This window comes from Pimephales promelas, chromosome 12, assembly GCF_988280905.1.
Source record: "Pimephales promelas chromosome 12, fPimPro1.hap1.1, whole genome shotgun sequence".
Classification (NCBI taxonomy): Eukaryota; Metazoa; Chordata; class Actinopteri; order Cypriniformes; family Leuciscidae; genus Pimephales; species Pimephales promelas.
In genome coordinates this window covers 26,705,309-26,724,611 of record NC_142780.1, presented here as the reverse complement: position 1 = coordinate 26,724,611, position 19,303 = coordinate 26,705,309, and the positions used below count along the sequence as shown (strand labels likewise).

The following is a 19,303-nucleotide window of genomic DNA, read 5'->3' as shown; positions in this document are numbered from 1 at the left end:
AAAAACGTTTATCAAAAAGAATGTAGTTGTAGCCACCTAAAGTGGAGCTTTTGCAATGCATATACAATAAATAGGCTACAGCTGTGGATCCAGTAACCTGTTTAATACTTACTTAGTGAGTTGCAAGCATATTCAAAACTTCCTGGATCTGATGTTGGATGTGCACTCTTGAAAATAAAGGTTCCAAGAGGTTTTTATTTAGCTAAGACCATAGAGGAACTGTTTTGGGTTCCCTAAACCTTTCAATAACAGTTCTTAAGATAACTTTTTTTTTAAGTTGTCCAAAAGTCCAATCCCTGAACAGAATTCCCTGTTATTTATTTCATATTTAATGGATTGCATGCCAAGCCTTCACAACGAGAGTGATAAAGGGGCAGTAAAAGGAATGAGCTCAATAACATACATAGAAAAAATATGACAGGAAGGATGAAGAAATACTGTATATGGTCAGGAAAAGCAAAACATATTCAGTTAGTTTCACAACCTGGCCAAAGCACAGTGACATCTGCTCCACCTGCTGCAAAGCTCCATAGAGTCCTGGACTACAACCAGATTTCAAGGGCAAGCTATGCACTGATGGCCATTACTCTTGTCAAGTCGTTAAAAAGCAATTGACATCTACTCAATAAAAAAGTGACCAGCACAGCGAAACTGGACTAGCGTTGTTTACTGCAATGGGATTAATAAAATAACAGATAATGGTCTAATAACAAAAAAGGGGCTCCACAAAAAGAGCAAGACAAAAGATAAATGGGATACAAGAAATGAACAATGAGAAATTATCAAATAACTACACATTTAATATAACGATAACTCAAACAATGGGAAACAAAAAAACAGACATATTGAGGGCTTATGTAGACCTTATAGCCCCGCCCCATTTCAGTGCTGCGCTCGCTCGTTGTCTTTTGACTTCCGGTCTGTATTTTCACAGCGATCTTGCATAGATGAATGAACTGCTCGTAAAAAAATTCCCGTTCGACATTTGTTAAGACATCTGCTTTACAATGCTTATGATAAACATTACAATGCTCATGATAACTTTTGTTAACTCTACAATAAGTAAATCCACTTCACCAGCTTATAACTCCTCGACAGCGATGCCATAGAGCGACCGCAAAACCGGAAGTTCAAAGACAATATTCTAAAGATGACGGCGCCCACGTTTCTCTGGAACGAAACAAGGAACAGGTGTGAAACTCAATGAGTAACCATAGCAATATGGACAGGGAACACAGGGTAGCCAAACAGATCGGAACATGACCGTTACGCTGGATGAGTAAATTGGTAGTTGCTGAAAGTCAAGAGCCAGTCTGCAGATTTTGGGCAGTCGGAGTTGACGATTCCACAGAAAATCGGGGAGTGCAACAGTACATCGTTGTCATGTAAATGTATGGTTCCATCCAGTCAGAGAATATCAAACAGTTTTAGATCACATACTGTTTTCATTTGTCATGCATCTGCAAGCAATGTTTCAGCATGAGTTTATGTTCGGAACGAAGTTCTGGCAGTGTGTGATCATCAGTCATTTAGTTCCCAGTTTTAATCTGGAAGAATTAGACAAAAACTGCACACATCCAGCAGGCAAAAGGCTCCATAAATAGACATTTTAATCTCTTGCATATTTTGGTGAGAACATTGTTCTTTTGTGATCAGATTTAATCTAAAACCTATTACAAAGTCAATATGCCTAGAGTTTCAAAATCTCTTCAGACTTAAAAGTTGTCTAGTGTATTCCAGCCTTTTACTGAAAAAAGCAATATGCCTCATTAAAGCTACAAGCTGATGAATGACTGCTGAAGCTGAAGCCATTGATTAGCTCATATCCTTTTTTATGAACTGGGTGTTTAGGCCCTTCATGTTCTTGCTTGATCACAGCAAAAAAAAAGTGGATCACAGCCACATAAGAGAAATCTTCCCTGTGGAAAAACAATGTGATCTTCAACCTGGAGGCAAGGGTCAGAGGATGATGTAATTGCTGTTACCAAGGCAACATCAACAGAAACATAAGGAAGCACAGCTGGAATTGTTAGATCAGCTTCAGTGCATGGCATCACTTCTTCCAAAGAGGACTGTGAACCACCCACCTTCACACACATACGCTAGACACACACTTTGTATTGCCAGGAAGCATTGAGCCACATTTCTGAGGAATGTGAATAATGACAGCGAAATTTCTCACTGAAAAAATGATGTTTCTGCTGCTTGTGTACAAGGATGTTTAGGACTGTAGGCTCATAAAATGACACATTGATATGTTCAAAAAGTATTCAAATACTCCACCTCTGCAACAGCCTATAATGTATGTACTTAAAATGCTACAATGTGCAATTAATACAACATATTTTGGGAAATGAAACCGACCTCACACATTCGGCCATAAGCACGTGGATGCAAGCAAAACTGTAGTGTTTTAAAAGAAGCTAGATCATCTATAAAAAAACTGGCTTCATTAAAAATGCACCAAGAACAAAGTGAATTGCTAATACGCTGACTCAGACGTTTAGCAGTGTCAGTCATTCACTGTGTGCTTCGGTTTGCATACTGTATTGTCACTGATGACAAGATCATTGCTATAACACTTTTCATCAAGTTAAAAAAAATGTGTCACTCATTTTTCCATGTAGCTTTTATTATCTCGAATGAATTGAAGCCTTTTTGCAATAGTTGTACTTTTAAAAATATATTTGTTGAACAAGAAAGCTATTTGGATCAGTTAGTTTCCCTTCACTTGTGCATTATAAAATAAAATTACAAATAAAAAACTTTACTTCTAAGATAAATTGCTAAATTGAAGTTTAATTCTTGTCTAGATTTGCTGTCAGTATCGTTATCTTCTGTAAGCATAGTTAATATAAATAATATTTAGTATAAGAACAAAATTCATAAATACAAATACAGCATTTTGGTACCCATATTCATATATACATAATATATTCAATGCCCTGCACATTCACATATGATTGTCAGCAAGAAATTGTTAGCAGAAATATTTCACACATTATTGAGATTTTAAAAGAACAAAAATATATTGATTTTCTTTATAACAGGTTAGATCAGAGACCTGTTAGATCATTTTATACAGTATCGCCATTCAAAAGTTTAGGGTTAAGATTTTTTAGCACACATTAAATTGATGAAGTGACAGTTAAGACATTTATGTTATAAAATATTTCTATCTAAAATAAATGCTGCTCTTTTGAAGTTTGAAAATAAAAGTCACAATTTCCACAAAAATAAGCAGCACAACTGTTTTTCCCATTGATGATAATAATAAGAAATGTTTCTTGAGCACCAAATTAGCATATTACAATGGTTTCTGAGGATCATGTTATATGACACTGAAGACTGGAGTAATGATGCTGATATTGTAAAGTATTTTAAATTGTAATAATATTTCACAATATTTCTGTTTTGTCTGTATTTTCTCATAAAAATGCAGCCTGGATGAGCATAAGGGCCTTCCTTTAAAACATTAAAAGCTCTCACGCCCCCAAACCCTTGAACAGTAGTGTATATTTTCTATACAATTATTTTCTTTCCTCTTAGTGTCAGGCACAGACGAAGTAACAGTGCGCAACATGCACAGACTCTATACACCGCAAACTCACTGAGCTCATAGTATCTAAAAGCTGGACAAGAGAGAGTTACTCATGTCAGTCAGAGAATGGTATCTTCACTGTCCTCTCTGACTGGACTGAGATGAGACTTCCTCTGCTTGGAGATGGCAGCCCACAAGCGACACAGCATCCCACCTCTGAAAAACAAATGCACAAACACAGATTTACTTCAACACACTGTTTAAATGTTTAGATTAAAGTATTCATTTCTTGAAAAAAATAGACTTATTCAGCAAGGATGCATTAAATTGATCAAAAGTGACAGTCAAGACACTTTGAATCAATTAATCAAAGAATCTTGAAAAAAAGTGTATCTCTGCTTTCACAAAAATATTAAGCAGCACAACTGTTTTTAACATTGATATTGACATTGATAATTAGAATGATTTATGAAGGATCATGCGACACTGAAAATTGCAGTAATGATGCTGTAGATTCAGGTTTGCAATCACATTTTAAAATGTAATCATTTCACAACATTAAGGTTTTTCTGTATTTCTGATTATACAAATGGAGCCTTGGTGAGCATAAAAGACTTCTAAATCTTAGTGTACTGCATCTTAGAGAAAAATGGTACTCCTTTACAACATATGACTTTTTTAATCAAATATAACATTTAACTATATGTCTCTCCTACACCTTGCCACATTTTTTCCTTTTTGGTATTGATGTCGAAAGGACTTACTTGATGCCACAGTACTGCAGATCATCTCTGCACGCGAGGTGGAGGAGACTGTCCAATGTGAACTCATGAAAAACAAGCTTAAAGAAAACAAACAACAAGCAATCACTATTACCTTCTAAATAATATATGAATCTAGAATATCTGAAATTTATAAATATGAATTAGCAATCAAAGGGAATATATTTTTCTATATTTCCACTCACTATTTCTATGGTTTTCTCATCGACTGGAACACCTCTTAACCAGCGCACCACAGCAGAATTGTGAGCAATATGGGATGAAGGTTTATTATCTGTTGGAAAGTATAAACATAACAAACGTTGGCTGTATAAACTCGTATTTGCACTTTTGTACAGTGATGTTACAGTACTATACTATTACTGCAAAACTGGTCATTACAAAAAAAAAAAAAAGTCACTGTTTCTAAAACACTTCCAGGGATTATTGCTATAGAAGTACATCTGGTGAAAATGCAAGCCCAGAGGGTAAGCCATAAACTTGGTTGGTTGAAATTGGGTAACAGGTTTAAGTGATTACAGGGCGTATTCTTTAGGAGTATCAAAAACTCCTAAAACTAAAGACAAGTAGTGGCATGTTGAGTAGACGTGAATAAATGTGACATTGCTCCATGGCCACACCTTTTGACTGCCTCAGGCGACAACATTCTCTCATAGGGAAGAAGCAATTCACAAACAATTGTTTAGTGGTAAATACTGTGTTCAAAAAACGTGAGCAACCTATAGCCGCAGCTCTGATCTCCAGGTTGTTGATGTGCCTTTGTTTGGTATGAATGGAGTTCTTCAGAAGTTCCTGAAATTCTTTCTCCTTTTCATTCAGCTGAATCAACAACCTGAAACATAGTGTGAACAATTCCCAACAGCAACAAATCAGTGTGGTTAATTCATTGCATAACTGTTCTCATTCACTGCCCTCTTGTGGCTAATTTGAAAAATAAATAAAGGTCATTCTGTTGTGACATGAATCACCACCATCACTGCACTATATATAAATATATATAGACACACACACGCACACAAACATTATAATATGCTGTATTTGTGCTCAAGAAACATTTTCTAACATTTACAAACATTATTGAAAATTGTCTGCTTAATATTTTTGTGGAAACCATCTTGATTCTTTGCTAAGTAAAAAGTTCAAAAGAATGGCATTTATTTGAAATAGAAATCTAATATTTGGAATTAGAATTTTTTCTGATTTAATTTTAGTTACAATTTTTGTAATTTCATCATTCTTATTAGTAAACTTTTAAAGGATTACATTTATATATATATATATATATATATATATATATATATATACACACACCATATGTCTGTATAGCTTTTTTAGTTTTAGTTATTTTGGTTCATAAAATGTAAAAAGGATAAATGATGCCTTGGCAACAAGCTGAAATAAAATCTTTTTAAACAATTTATTTCAGTTAAAGTTTATTTTACTTCAAGTAACATTTTTTGTTATGGTTTTAGTTTGGTACATATGCATGTGGTACATAATTGTATCCATTAAACACTTTTTAAAAGTTTGGAGGGCAACAGAGAGAAAAGGTTTTGGATACCTCATAGACTCCAAGCGAAGTTCTGATAGCTCCTTTGCGAGTGAAGAGTGACTGGAGATGATGTCACTGTGGAGATTTTTACATTTGGTATGACCCTCTTCAGAATTCTGAGAGAGGATACACGATTCCTCTATGTCCTTTGCGAGGGGAGTGACAATCGGTTTAGAATCGGCCTCTGTGGGTTGCTCGGTTTCTTGAGAACTCTCCTCATTTTCAAAAGATGACTGTAGCTGAAGCTTGAGCTCTGGAAAAGGGATTTTGATGGATTGCAAAGAAGGTGTGCCCATAACAGAAGATTTAGAGATGCAATAGTAGCCTGTGGGGCCACTGTTGCGTTTGAAATGGTGTCCTTTACATACCTGGTAGCAGAACCGTGATAGTATCTTGTACAGCCTGCCTCAACAAGTTGTCCAAAGCAAACATCCAGTGAGGTTTTATCTTCTCTTTCTTTAGAACCTTCTTGACCTATAAACATAAGTCACATCTGATGAAGAATACGATTTTTTTATACATACATGTATGTATGCATGCATACAACCCCCGAGTATGAACGATAGAAATAATAATATTTGCCAATGTCAATAATTAAACCCTTAGCTTTAGTTTGATTCTGGTTTAATTGAGATTAAAGCAATTTGAAAGCAAAGAACATACTGCATCCTGGAAGCTAAAGAGCACCGCCTGCAGGCTGCTGAGAGGCACAGAGGAGTTCAGCAGACTGGAGCGTAAAGTCAGGAGGCTGTTATTCAGGTGCCGTTTGTCTGGAGAGCGGATGTTTTCTCGGAGGCAGCAAATCAGTTTGCTGATGTGATCTGAGGTAATGCACGGCTGCTCCACCTGCGAGATGGGAAAAAAAAAAACAGCAAGTGTCAATAATTCAGGCATTCGAGAAAAGGCATTTGAGAAAGGGCACTGGTGGTGTGACAGAATTCCACATCAAGCATCTCAGGTGACACAGTAGTGTGGGAATGTACCTGTGGCAGTGTCTCCTGAATGTTTTGAACTACAAGGCTGATGTAGTCAGTAAGGATCCTATGTAGCGTATCCCTCCGTTCGCTGTCTTTTCTCAGCATGAACAAACCTAGATTCTCTCCAGAACAAGCTGGACTTGTGGTCATGTCTCCTAGAGGATCATCTGGCAGTCTATCAACAGCAAATGCATGGAACAAAGGCCAATAAGTAATTTCAAGAGCTGGAAGTATGTTTTACATGATTTCAGCATATAATTCCCAGAATCTGGGATCTGATGCATAGACTCACGTTAAAGAGCCACTGGAGCTGGGAGGACTTTCAGCCATGTCATTTCCTTTGAAGGCAGGAGTGGTCCTTCTCAGATCAAACGAGCTGGACAATTCATTGTGTTTAACATCCGTGTTCTCCACACAAATTGCAATGGGTACAGACATGCTCCTGTGAAAGTCTCCTAAAATATAATGTCCAAATAAACTCAAATATTAAATTGCTATCAAATTACTTTGAATTATAAGTCAACTTTGTGCACTTTTATGTCCCAGGGGATAATTTAGATTAAAAATAAAATATTTCAACCTCTATCTGTTTATTATCTGTTTATTATATAAAGATCATAATTCAACTGTCTTGGGAACTTTTATCATGCCTCCATTTTTTGAATGTTTTTCATATTAGTGGTCAATGGTGTAAATGACACTTTAGTAAAAAAAGAAAAAAAAAGATATAAAAATAATTTCATTATAAAATAAATAAATAATTGTGTAAATAAAAAAATATTTTAGATTTTAATCAATCAATTAAAATAAAAAATAAAAATCAATTATATATATATATAAATTGATAATGATAAAATAAATAAGAATAAACAAGCAAACAAACAATAAATAAATACACATTTCTCATTTGATGCATGTATATAAACATTAGTGAACAAATAAAAAAAAGTGAGTTTTATAAAAGTGCACACAGCAAAAAGTGCCCAAATTTGAAGAAACATCCATTTAAAGCTGTTGGTTTTAAAGTTTTAAAGATCAAGAATTGATGGACACGATTCTACATGCTCACCGGCAGGTTCTTTCAGAGAGTTGTCGGACTGAGGCTTTAACCTCTTCCTGGGACTGCCCTTCAGAAAGCTGTTCTTCAGGAGCTCTGAAGCTGTGGCTCTGTTGTCTGGGTTGGGTTCAAAGCAGCAGACGATGAAGCCTTTAGCTTGCTCGGACATGCACTCTGGCACTGTGGGGTGAATCTTAAACATGCCCACCTGCAGTAGGACAATTACTCAGTTAACTGTTTTGAAGGAGAAATTCACATTTAGGCCCAAAACACACTCTTCACACCATCGTAACACAGCCAGTCTTACAACATCAGTCTTTGCCACAAGGGGTGCTATACAAGAAATGAGTATAAACCATCTGTTCATCATGCATATATGTACATGCATAGAGGCTTTTTTTTCTGGCCTTATAGAGAATCTAATAAATATGCAATGAAGCATGAAGTCAATTGGGAATGTGAGACTGGAATGTAAATAAACTTCATAGTTGACTTAACATGGTTGTATAACATTTAGATTCCTGTTCAAAAACGTGTAGCACCTTAAACATGGCCGCCTGAGGGCTTCCCAGCTCATAAAAAGGTGGTTTCCCAGTGGCCATTTCTATGATGGTACAACCCAGAGACCAGATATCAGCTGGTTTTCCGTAGCCGCGAGGACCTTGGTCGATGATCTCTGGAGCCATGTACTGCAGAGTGCCTGTGGCCAAATAAATCAGGAGGAGTTTAAAAAGCAAACACACAAGATTACATAATGTAACCTGAGAAGCATGCAAGTATGCAGTAGGAGACTCACCTGTGAACGTCTCGGTGCATGGGTTGATTCCTGCTAGTCTCTTAGAGGTGCCAAAATCTGATATCTTTAGTACACCGCTGTACGTATTTATCAAAACATTATCACCCTGGTGAGATAAAAAGTGTGTAATGTAAAGTATGACGGGTGATAATAAAAAGAATGCAGCCGAAATCATGTTGATGAACAGATAGCTTTAAACTTTAAAGCATTGGCAGCACTGAGATATATTCATACCTTAATGTCTCTATGGACAATCTGATTATCATGGAGATATTTGAGCCCTTCCAGAATCTGCTTGGTGTAGAAAACAATGGTTGCCTCATTATCTTTAAGTGGCCCCCACTTTGATCTTAAGAGGGAGGACAAACTTCCTTTATGGAAGAAAAAACAAGTGAATACATGACGGTTAGTATTCAGGAAATGTGTAATCATACAGTTTAAGATAACAGACTGTATATCCATAGCCACATATACACATAGGAAAAGTCAATAAAATTGTAATCTTTGCACTTTATATTGATTTCATTCAATGCTCTATTTTCAACAATTTTAGCTCAGATGCATTGAACTGAACAAAATGGGCCAGTAAATACATAATTAAATGCTGTTCTATTGATCTTAAAAACTGCCAATATTAGGAAAGCTTTCCTGAGCAGTATATTAGAATGATTTCTTATCAAATTCAGCTTTGTATAAGTGTACAGCTTTGTATACTTATATAAAAGTTGTATTATACAAGTATATATAAGTTAATTATAAATATATTGTATATATTTATTCAAAATGCTCATCATAAAGGGGGTGTAGGACCACACATTTTAATAAGTGTTATACGTCACCATCCCATAAATAACTCTTGAGATGAATTCTCAAAACTGGTCTGAGCTGTTTGAGTAAAGCACATTACCATTACACTCCCACCTATAGATCTTCTTACATACCAACATTACACACAACACACCCATGCTAAGAACCAAGGACTTCTCAACAGACTTCGCAAAAATCAACATCCCTATGTCATCAAAGAGGAACACTTAAAAGTTAACGTCAGAGAACAATGAGCAAAGTACGCCACACCTCCCGGAACCTCCTCCATGAAGATCTTGATGAAGCCATCCTCACTGACTGATCCCAAATACTGAACAATATTCCTGTGCTTCAGCCTCTTGTGTAGGGCAATCTCCTCATGGAGCGGCTGAGAATAGCTAAGAGCCAGAACGAGAAAGACAAGAAAGACCAAGATGGAAGACAAAAAGTAAATATTATGATGATCTAAGCTATGCAGTTCTGACCACAATCATAAGGGTTTTATAGGCATATTTGGTCAAATCTTGGATCACATGGAAAGGTCTACATCTGCAAATGGTCTATGTGAGGACAGTTTAAACAAGCTTTAGTTCTGAGGACAAACATCACTGGGCTGTGGGGACTTTTGAACATGGTCAGAGGTCAACAAACAAGTGCTGGATTTTTGCAGAAGCAGATCAACAATGTACTTAATACACAGTTAAGTGGCTGAAACTATAAACAAGCTAATACATTTTTTCCCCAATCAATTAATTAATAAAATGTTCCAATAATTAATATATTAATAATAAGAAGAATGCATAATTTAATATATGTTATTATTAATATCATATAGTAATTCATTATATATGCCAAAAGTTGGCAGGTTTTAGGTGTTATGAAAGTGTGTTTTACTATGTTGTTAAGTGACATACATCAAGATCAAACGTAGGCATTTAACCAATAAACATCAACGCAATTGAAAAACATGTTCATAAAAGTATGTTATGAAAGTATGTTTTACTATGTTGTTAAGTGACATACATCAAGATCAAACGTAGGCATTTAACCAATAAACATTAACGCAATTGAAAAACATGTTCATACGTGCTGTCTTTCTCAGGGATCTCTTTGATTGCGATGCGCACATGATTGCTAAGGTCCCGTCCAGCGTACACCACTCCATAGGTTCCTTTCCCCAGCACCACCTTGTCTTTATTCTCATTTATCTCATAGATGTACTGAAAGAGAAATAGTACCACAATGGAGTCATATAGACCAGTGATGCATACATACAAATATAGATTTATCACTAATATGGATTACTTATTAAAAGTTACTATAATTATTTTTTTAAGGAAATTAACACTTTTATTTAGCAAGGATGAAGTAAACTGATCAAAAGTGACAGTAAAGACATTTCTAAATGTAAAAAATGCTGTTCTTTTGAAGTTTATATTAATAAAAAAGCCTTAGAAATGTATCAGTTTTCACAAAAATGTATAATATTGATTTCATAAAGAAAATGTAAAAAAATATCAACATTGATAATAATAAGAAATGTTTATTGAGCTCTAAATCAGATATTAAAATGATATCTGAAGGATCATGAAATACTGAGTACTGACGTAATAGGTGCTGAAAATTCAATTGTTAAAATATATTAAAATAGAAAACATTTTAAATTATAATACTATTTCACAATGTTACTGTTTTAATGTAATTTTTATCAAACAAAAAGCAGTCTTGTTGAGCATAAGAGACTACTTTCAAAAAATGTTATGAGCTTTTGAAGCATTTTGAGATGAGCTGTTCTGTGAAGCATTTGACATTTAAAAGAACGCTATTCCCAATGCATGGAAAAAAAAAAAGAAAAAAAAAAGAAAAACTGAGTCTGGAAAGAAGCAGCATTACATTTTTTCACACCTAACTGCTAAATTCAACAAGCACTAAACAGGCAGTAAGGAAGTATGCTTAAATGTGGACTGAGTCTACTCAATACTAAAGATAGCTGAAGAGGAAGCCAACAGGCTGGAAGCCAACACCATTGCACTATGGTACTGCCCGTAATAGTGGTACCATATTCCCAGTATGCAACGGGAAGCTGCATTTGGAATGATACACAATGAAGAGAACCATTTGGCCACAAATCTCAACTCAACTCTTTCATGATGATTAAACTGTTCATAAAAAACAAAAACATTAAAGCCAAGTGAAGACATCTGTTCAAGGAATTAAAACTACAGATGCTGACAGGCAGAGTCCAAGCCAACAGAAGTGTATAACCTTTTCGGCTTATTAAAACTAAACCAACCTTAAAAAAAACATCTCCGGTTATTCTACACAAAAAAATATAAACCTATTCTATCTTAAAACATTAGTCTGCATCAGCGAAAGTAATTTTTAAGACTTTTGCATCAAGGATAAGGTAGAAATAGCTGCTTAATGAACCAAGTGCACATTTTCACTCATGCTGAACATGATTACTGGGCCTGAACAAACAATGAGAGGTTATAGAGAATTCATGGGGATTTCTCTCACCTCTAAAACTCCTTCCCCTTCCCTGATCTGACTGGAATCTTCCACGGGACTTTCAGTTTGATGCAATAGAGAGCTCACCAAATCACAGAACCTGAAAAGCAACACACAAATTATAGGGTTTGAGTATTTGTTCAATGGAAAAAAAAAATCTTTAATTGTGACTCATTTCCTCGTGATGTTCAAACATGCACATTCACTTGATCATTTAGTCATTTCGTAATGTTTTCACTGGAATAATCAGAATAACTTAAGATAAGGTCAAATGTGACTTCCTGAACATGGTACAACAGAGGGGTAAGTAAATATGGCATGCATTTTAAAGGCTCAGTGAATAGAGCCTGGAGCAAATATGAATTTAACAGTACATATTAAATTATTTTACATAACCTATTATTTTAGGAGTTCATTCTCTGCCAAAAACACTTATGACATTAGAGCTCTTTCCTCATGATGGCCTAGTTGGAAGCATGTTTGAGCAATACGTCAGCTGGTGGATCTCACCCTTTACAATGAAGATCGCTGGGAAAGTACAACTGGAAGTCATCTGAATTGTACAGGACATACAGGAAGCAGCTCCGTTCGTCGAACTTGGAGATGCTGGACGAGTGGAAAAACGAGAGATTTTCAATCCAATCCAACATGCCAGAAAAATAAAACAAAGATAATGGGACAAGCTCTTTTACACTATTTGAAATTGATCCAAACAGAGCAGTTCAGTTTGTACTCCTAAAACTACATGCGCTCCCTTGGGAATTTATAATACTTAGAATGTTTTTAAAATTAAAGTATGTTGTGCAAAGTTATTTTGTTCTATTACATGAATGAGACATTTAATGCTTAAAAAGTTAAAATTACAACGACATGAATCTGACAACTACTATAGTCTTGTAACAAAAAAACAGCTTCAAAATTCAAAGTTTTAGGTTAAAGTGTGTAATGTGTTATAAAATGAAACATTAAAAAGTCTCCACAGGCAATAAAACAGCTCTTTGCAACTCATAAACAATTTAATGACAAATAGAACACATTCCTGTTAGAATCTGTTTGGAAATACTAAACAGGAATAGAGATCCCACTAGGAGACTGTATCCATAACTAAAATGATTTTTTAAATATGGGTCAATCTGACCTTAATTATCAACATCCATTATCATTTGTTTTGCAACCTGAGCTCTAAACAAGATGTCCACTGTCCTAAGGGCTGGAAATAGGAACAAAACCAGTAAGAAAAAGAACTGAAAGAGACATTGACCTGTAGCTTTAAAAGCTGGAAAGAGGATAACAGGCATCAAGTAGGCCATGCAACATGGAAGTTTAAAAAAAGACCTATTCAGAGAAAAATCGATGGCCTGTGGCCAAAACAGAACAGCCCTAGTGGGACCATAAGCTGCTACAAGCTTGGAAAAGGAAAACAGAAAAAAAAGTGGAAAGTACAGTATTCCCATAAGCGCGTACAGTACCTTACTCCACGAATAGCAGATGCTGGGAAAGTCCACTCATGAAGACCTTTCTGGGAAAGCCAAACCAAGCACATTACACTCCAACATACATGTATAAAAAGGTTGAATTTAACTGCATAAAGCAGCTCAAATTCACACCATCTTCTGTCATGTTAAATGATGCCTATCTTTCACATAAATTATTCAATAAGATGGAAACTCAACTACGTGACAACACAATACAATGTAACTGCACCCTGCACAATTAGGCTACTCCTGAATGCCACGTGTGAAAAGCGCCAAGAGTTTACCTCGAGTGGAGTGACATGTCTCAGCTGCACCGTACGGTTGTCATCTTCCTCACTTACGCTTATTATACTGGGTTGGAAGACTTTAGTGGGTTCCAGAATCAGAACCTAAAAAAAAGACAAGATATTTTGGGTCTGCTTATATTCTCCACCTTTTTGGCCTTTCCTTTAAAGGAGCATTTCACCCATTTCAACATCTTTATTGAAATTGGATCTTTACGTCATAATAAGCAGGAAGTAAAACACTTAAATGCTTATTTCTCCCATCTCTGGGGAAAATAAGGGAATAAACCATGAACATTCAAAAATATGACTGGGTTTCTAAAGATACAATGCTTAATCCAAATGGGTGAAGTGTCCCTTTAAGTAAAGCAAGCTGATTTTTGGCAGTAGGAGATAAAGGTCCCAATACACTTCAAATCGAAGAACGAACAGGTGTGATGTCATTTCGAAACTAAATCAGGCCAAGACGAAGTTTCTTTGCACAGACAGCACATATTCACAGATTCATCCAACTGCTGCTCTCAGCAGCGTGGGCGGCGTTGGATGCTTGGTAACAGGATTACCACTGGTCACGTATTTCGAACTTCGCAGCTGTGAGTAAATTGGGGCCTTCAGGTTGTCCTGTCCTACTGTTGAGGAGAAAAAAAGTGGTCTTACCGGGCAGCGTGCTGTGGAAACTGTAGGCTTGCACGCCTGCACCATCAACTCCATCCAAAAGTCCACAGTTTCCTGTTTAGGATGATTCACGTCTTTGGGTTTGGCAAATTGCTTGTATAGTATATACGTCTCCGTAATGGATGCAACATACCTGATTGAAGGAGAAATCACCTTGCAGTAAATTAAACATGTCTTATTCAGGGTTGTAAATGTTAATTTAGTGTGATTACTTCAACACGATAATGGAATTATTCATGACCGTGTCTAATTCAAACTTGAAGTACTTCAGTTTTTAAAAAATGACAGAAAAATAAAACTTACTACCAAACCAAACTACACATAGATAATTAATCATTTCCTTGGCTCACCACATTGGCGCTTTGATCCTGTAGAGTTTCTCTGAAGCTTCTATGACTTTCTTGTGCTCGTTGGCCAAGATTCCAGCCCCAAGATAAAAACCAACATCCCAGTAGTCCTGCATCTTCTCAAGACAGCCCTTCCTGCCCAGCAGGCTACTGAGTGTGACACCTGCACAACAAGCACAAAGAACACCACAAACCAAAACTCATTCTGGGCTATATGAAAAGCATGAGACAGGGCAGCACTTCAAAAGTGTCAAAATAAGGCAACACCTGTTTAAACACCTCAAACTGTTATTTTCTCACATTCTATATACTCATACTTTGTGTTATCCTGCATTCATGTTCAAAGCCTGAAGCATTTGGATCATAAAATTAGGCCACTAAGTATCAGTTTCAATACATCGCCCTGCTAAAGAGAAAATACCACGCAAAAAGCAAACAAAGCACTACATGATATGAAGACAGAACCATGACCCATCTCACAGTTTAAAGTGCACGCAACCAGAGCAGTGAAGCTAAATAAAGGACACACAAACACACCGATTTTCCGCAGTTCAATAGAGGTGTCGAATTCATGCCCAGCAGCCATCAGGAGCACAACATTATTGATTCCAGAGTGCAAAGAGGGTTCAATCTCAAAGGCCCTGCCGTACCTGCAGGACAAACAGAGGTAGAAACACAAGACATCATTACTACAATGAATATTAGAGAAATCAACATTAACACAAATACCTGAACATAACTGATTGGAGCACTGTTTAATGATTCATGATTGGATCACTGTTTGAGCCACATAAATAAATAAAAATATTAATTAGTATTCTATCCCATTTTTAGTAAAAAAAAAAAAAAATACAAAATTGTATTAGATATTATTTTTTCCCAGGGAATATACAGTTTAAATTAACACAGTTTTCATCATCATAATTTTCTTTTATGCTTAAAACAAGGGAAAAAAAATGTTGAAGTGTATTTTTCTTGTATTATTAAAATCCACTGCTAATGGATAGAAAAATATTCCTTAAAAACAGGATATATACACACATGTGTGTGTGTGTTTATATATATATATATATATATATATCTGTGTTTGTATGTATTTATGTATGGTAATGTATGTGTGTGTGTGTATATATATATATATATATCTGTGTTTGTATGTATTTATGTATGGTAATGTAATAATTACATTTGTAATACATATAATGTAATATTTTTTTTTTTCCCTCTCTGACAAAAAGTCTTATCTCATGCTATTTAGTTTCTCAATTAATGCATCTTTTCTTGTTTTAAAAGTTGTTTACATATTTTTTTAAGTAAAGCAGGACAAAAATTCTGAACAATACATTGGAATGATGTGCAGACCACTGGACATTAACTTGTATTTGTATTATTTAATATCAGATGTTCTCTTACCACAGCACATTATACATATGAATGTGTGAAACAGATTTAACGGTCAACAGTGTTGTGATGCTCTGTCGATCGAGAGTATAAAGGCCAGGACTCACCAGTAACATGCTCGATCTCTGCTGTATGTGTCTTTGAAGCCTGAGCTCAGGAACATGTCCTTGTAGATGCGCCCGCACAGGCAGTACACGTCTGAGGCCACGGTGTTCCCTGACTCCACAATGGGTAAAATCAGCTTTAAAGCCTTGTCACGATCACCAGGGTGATTCCTCCTTTAAATACATTCCAAAATGTTTTGTAGGGAATAAATTGATATTTTTGTGTAATCTATTGTCAAAAAAACAAAAACAAAGCTCACCTGTTCAATGCAAAAATATACTGAAACTTAATGTTCTGATGTGATATCACCATGCACATGGGCAAATTATTCAAAGTCTCCAACAGATTTATGATGGAGTCGTAGTCCTTGAATCACATGGAGAAAGAGAGTTCAGTTTCAACAAATTATTTACACATTTGTCTAGCACTTTGGAAATATTATTGCTTGTTCCTCTGGGTAGAAAAAAAAATGATTTTTTTTCGTAGAATAAAATTAAAAGCGTATGTAGCATGGCACTCTTAAAGAACAGAAAGCAATAATTTACTAAGTCAAAGCCGGTGAGATCTCTTTTCTAAATCTCATTAATAATTAAACAGATTCAGGTGAGTATCACAGCAACAATCAAAACATTCCCACAAAGAATTGCTGACACAATCATGCATTCAACCGCAAATATTGAAGAAATGCACATTACTGTATACGGAAAAAGTATGATGCAAATACCTATGTTGAAACCATAGGAGTATCATACATATTTGTATTTGTAACTGAAAGCTTAGCGTAATACACATGTGACTATTAACTTACCGGGATGTCTCTGTAAGACAGCAGGAGGCTCATAACAACGTCTGGACTCAGAAGCTCCACCGAGTCCAGCCGCTTCTGGATCCGGCCCAGCTCCTGACTCAGGGCCACTCCGGAAAAGTGCTCTCGAGCCAGACGGATCTCCCTGCGGATTGCCTCGTGGAGGTATTCGCTACAAGGCAAGAATGTTTTCTCAAGATCTTATTCAGACACTATATAGGCATCCAGGAAAAAGAAAATGCACACAATTACTTTCCTACCTTGAATTAATGTGAACACCTTCCAGCAACTTGACCAGTCGATCCACCAACGGGGTCAGCAGGGATTCAAATTTAAAGCTGGAATGAAGGAAATCTTTGATTCCTCTCATCAGTGTGGCATCACAGGCAAATACTTTACCCTGCGGTGACACCATGTAGGGGATAAAAGTGTAGCTTCCACATTGTTCCTAGAAAAAAAGAATAAGGGAGACCAAACAAATGCATCATTATATAGGATCTGGACTAGTTGTCAAAAAGGACGATCAGTAAGGTTCTCTGAGGTTCAGAGAAAAGGTCCAATTATACAAATGCTTGTTGTTTTAAATACCAGTGGTTTTGGGGAAATAAAAAAAACGAAATTACACTAATTATAGTGAATTCTACTATCAATATCATAATATTTTGGAATATCTGTTGGTAAATAAGTGTGCACAATACAAACAGCATACATTAAGTCAACTATTTAATGAAGATTAAACTAAAAGGTCGAACTGTTTCAGAGTCTATACAGAAACTGGCTTACAAAAATACAGAAATATTCAATGGAATAAAAAGTGTATTCAAACTGACTTTCGAAAATAACCTTCCACTTTACAAAGGAAGTGCTTTTGTGTGTAGAGTGGGTCTCACCTTCACAACTTGAAGATGTTCCTCTTGTTTGTTACAGTACAGGATGACATTATTGGTCATACTAAAACTCTCTCTGACACCCAGGTGATAAAACAGAGACGGCTGGCAGATAGAGTTGTTCATCTCCACCACGACAACATCTAAAACACAGAGTTAAAAACAACAGCTTACACGTGCACTTTGGAAATATTCCTGAAAATCCCGGTTATGTGCGTGCCACAACTTGCCTGCGTTGTAAAAACTGTCTAGGATTTCAGTCGTTCCCAACGCAATGCGCTCAAAAGAAACGCTCTTCAGCACGGCGTGCGCGTCTTCGCAGGCTTCTGCAAGACATGTGTATGAAAGATTCTCCTCAGTTTGAGGCAAAGACCCGTCCCCAACGGCGATATACGCCACGTTTAAAGCCCTGGTTCGACTCCGCGGGGAAGTTATGCCTTTACATCCGCCGCCTATTTCGAGAGCCAAAGAATCCTGCCATAAACTTCCAGCTGAAACTCGGACGGGATCCTTTCTCTTGGTCTCGCGCAGGCTCATGCGCCTGCGTTCAGTCGTATACATGGTGAATCTCGAAAGCAGTGCCTAGCTAATAATGACAAACATCCTGTGGTCGCGTCCTCGACATGCCTTTACTATGGCGTACAAGTATTCCTGCAGTTTTTTTCAGGTAAGACTCTGGGGAGGATCTTTAGACGCGCCCTCATTCTGCGTCCCGCCCTCCTCTTGTCAGTCCACAGCTGTGCGACCTCGCCTAAGTTCAGCCGCTGCTTGCTCAATGACGATTTGCCTGTTTGTTTTGAAACTGTGTTTTGTTTTTTAAGTCTTCTATTACAAAACACGTTTTTACTAATAGAATACATATATTATTTCTATTGATTACTTATAAAAATTTATGAAGAGTTCAGAATCAGATGCAAAAGCCTCTAAGTGCCATTTGAAATTTTCTTCTAAAATTATAATTTTTATCAAGCTTGTATATTTAAGTTCAGTAATTTCACTTAAATGGCAATGAAGATTACCTATTAATTGTCATTTAAGTGAAATTACTGAACTTAAATACACAAGCTTGATAAAAATGGTCATTCTAGAACAAAATTTCAAATGGCACATAGAGGCCTTTTCTCTCTTTCTCTCTTCTGACTGCCTTATCAATCTCTCTCTCTCTCTTTTCTTTTTTGAAAATTGAGACTCTATTGTGGAGTTTTTCTTTTGCTATTTGAGCAAATGGGAACACAAAATTATATTTAATGTATTCACTCAATAACCGCAATAAAAGTTTACCCAACTATGACGACTTCCGC

At 36.2% G+C, this 19,303-nt stretch overlaps 1 protein-coding gene across 1 annotated transcript; it reads right to left on the bottom strand.

Annotated features, from left to right (window-relative positions):
* Window positions 1-2,611: 2,611 nt before the first annotated feature.
* On the bottom strand, window positions 2,612-18,762 carry LOC120484263 (mitogen-activated protein kinase kinase kinase 5). Its single transcript, XM_039679339.2, has 28 exons — window positions 18,233-18,762; window positions 18,006-18,145; window positions 17,376-17,563; window positions 17,119-17,287; window positions 16,570-16,676; window positions 16,313-16,483; window positions 15,342-15,454; window positions 14,808-14,967; window positions 14,440-14,590; window positions 13,783-13,887; window positions 13,493-13,542; window positions 12,534-12,629; window positions 12,033-12,123; window positions 10,599-10,732; window positions 9,783-9,910; window positions 8,940-9,076; window positions 8,706-8,811; window positions 8,452-8,609; window positions 7,922-8,117; window positions 7,145-7,307; window positions 6,859-7,027; window positions 6,539-6,721; window positions 6,244-6,349; window positions 5,885-6,128; window positions 5,043-5,155; window positions 4,509-4,597; window positions 4,306-4,382; window positions 2,612-3,757 (listed from the first exon to the last, which is right to left on the bottom strand). The coding sequence occupies exons 1-28, from the start codon at window positions 18,561-18,563 to the stop codon at window positions 3,661-3,663; spliced, it is 3,972 nt and encodes a 1,323-aa protein (XP_039535273.2). The 5' UTR covers window positions 18,564-18,762; the 3' UTR covers window positions 2,612-3,660.
* Window positions 18,763-19,303: the final 541 nt, after the last annotated feature.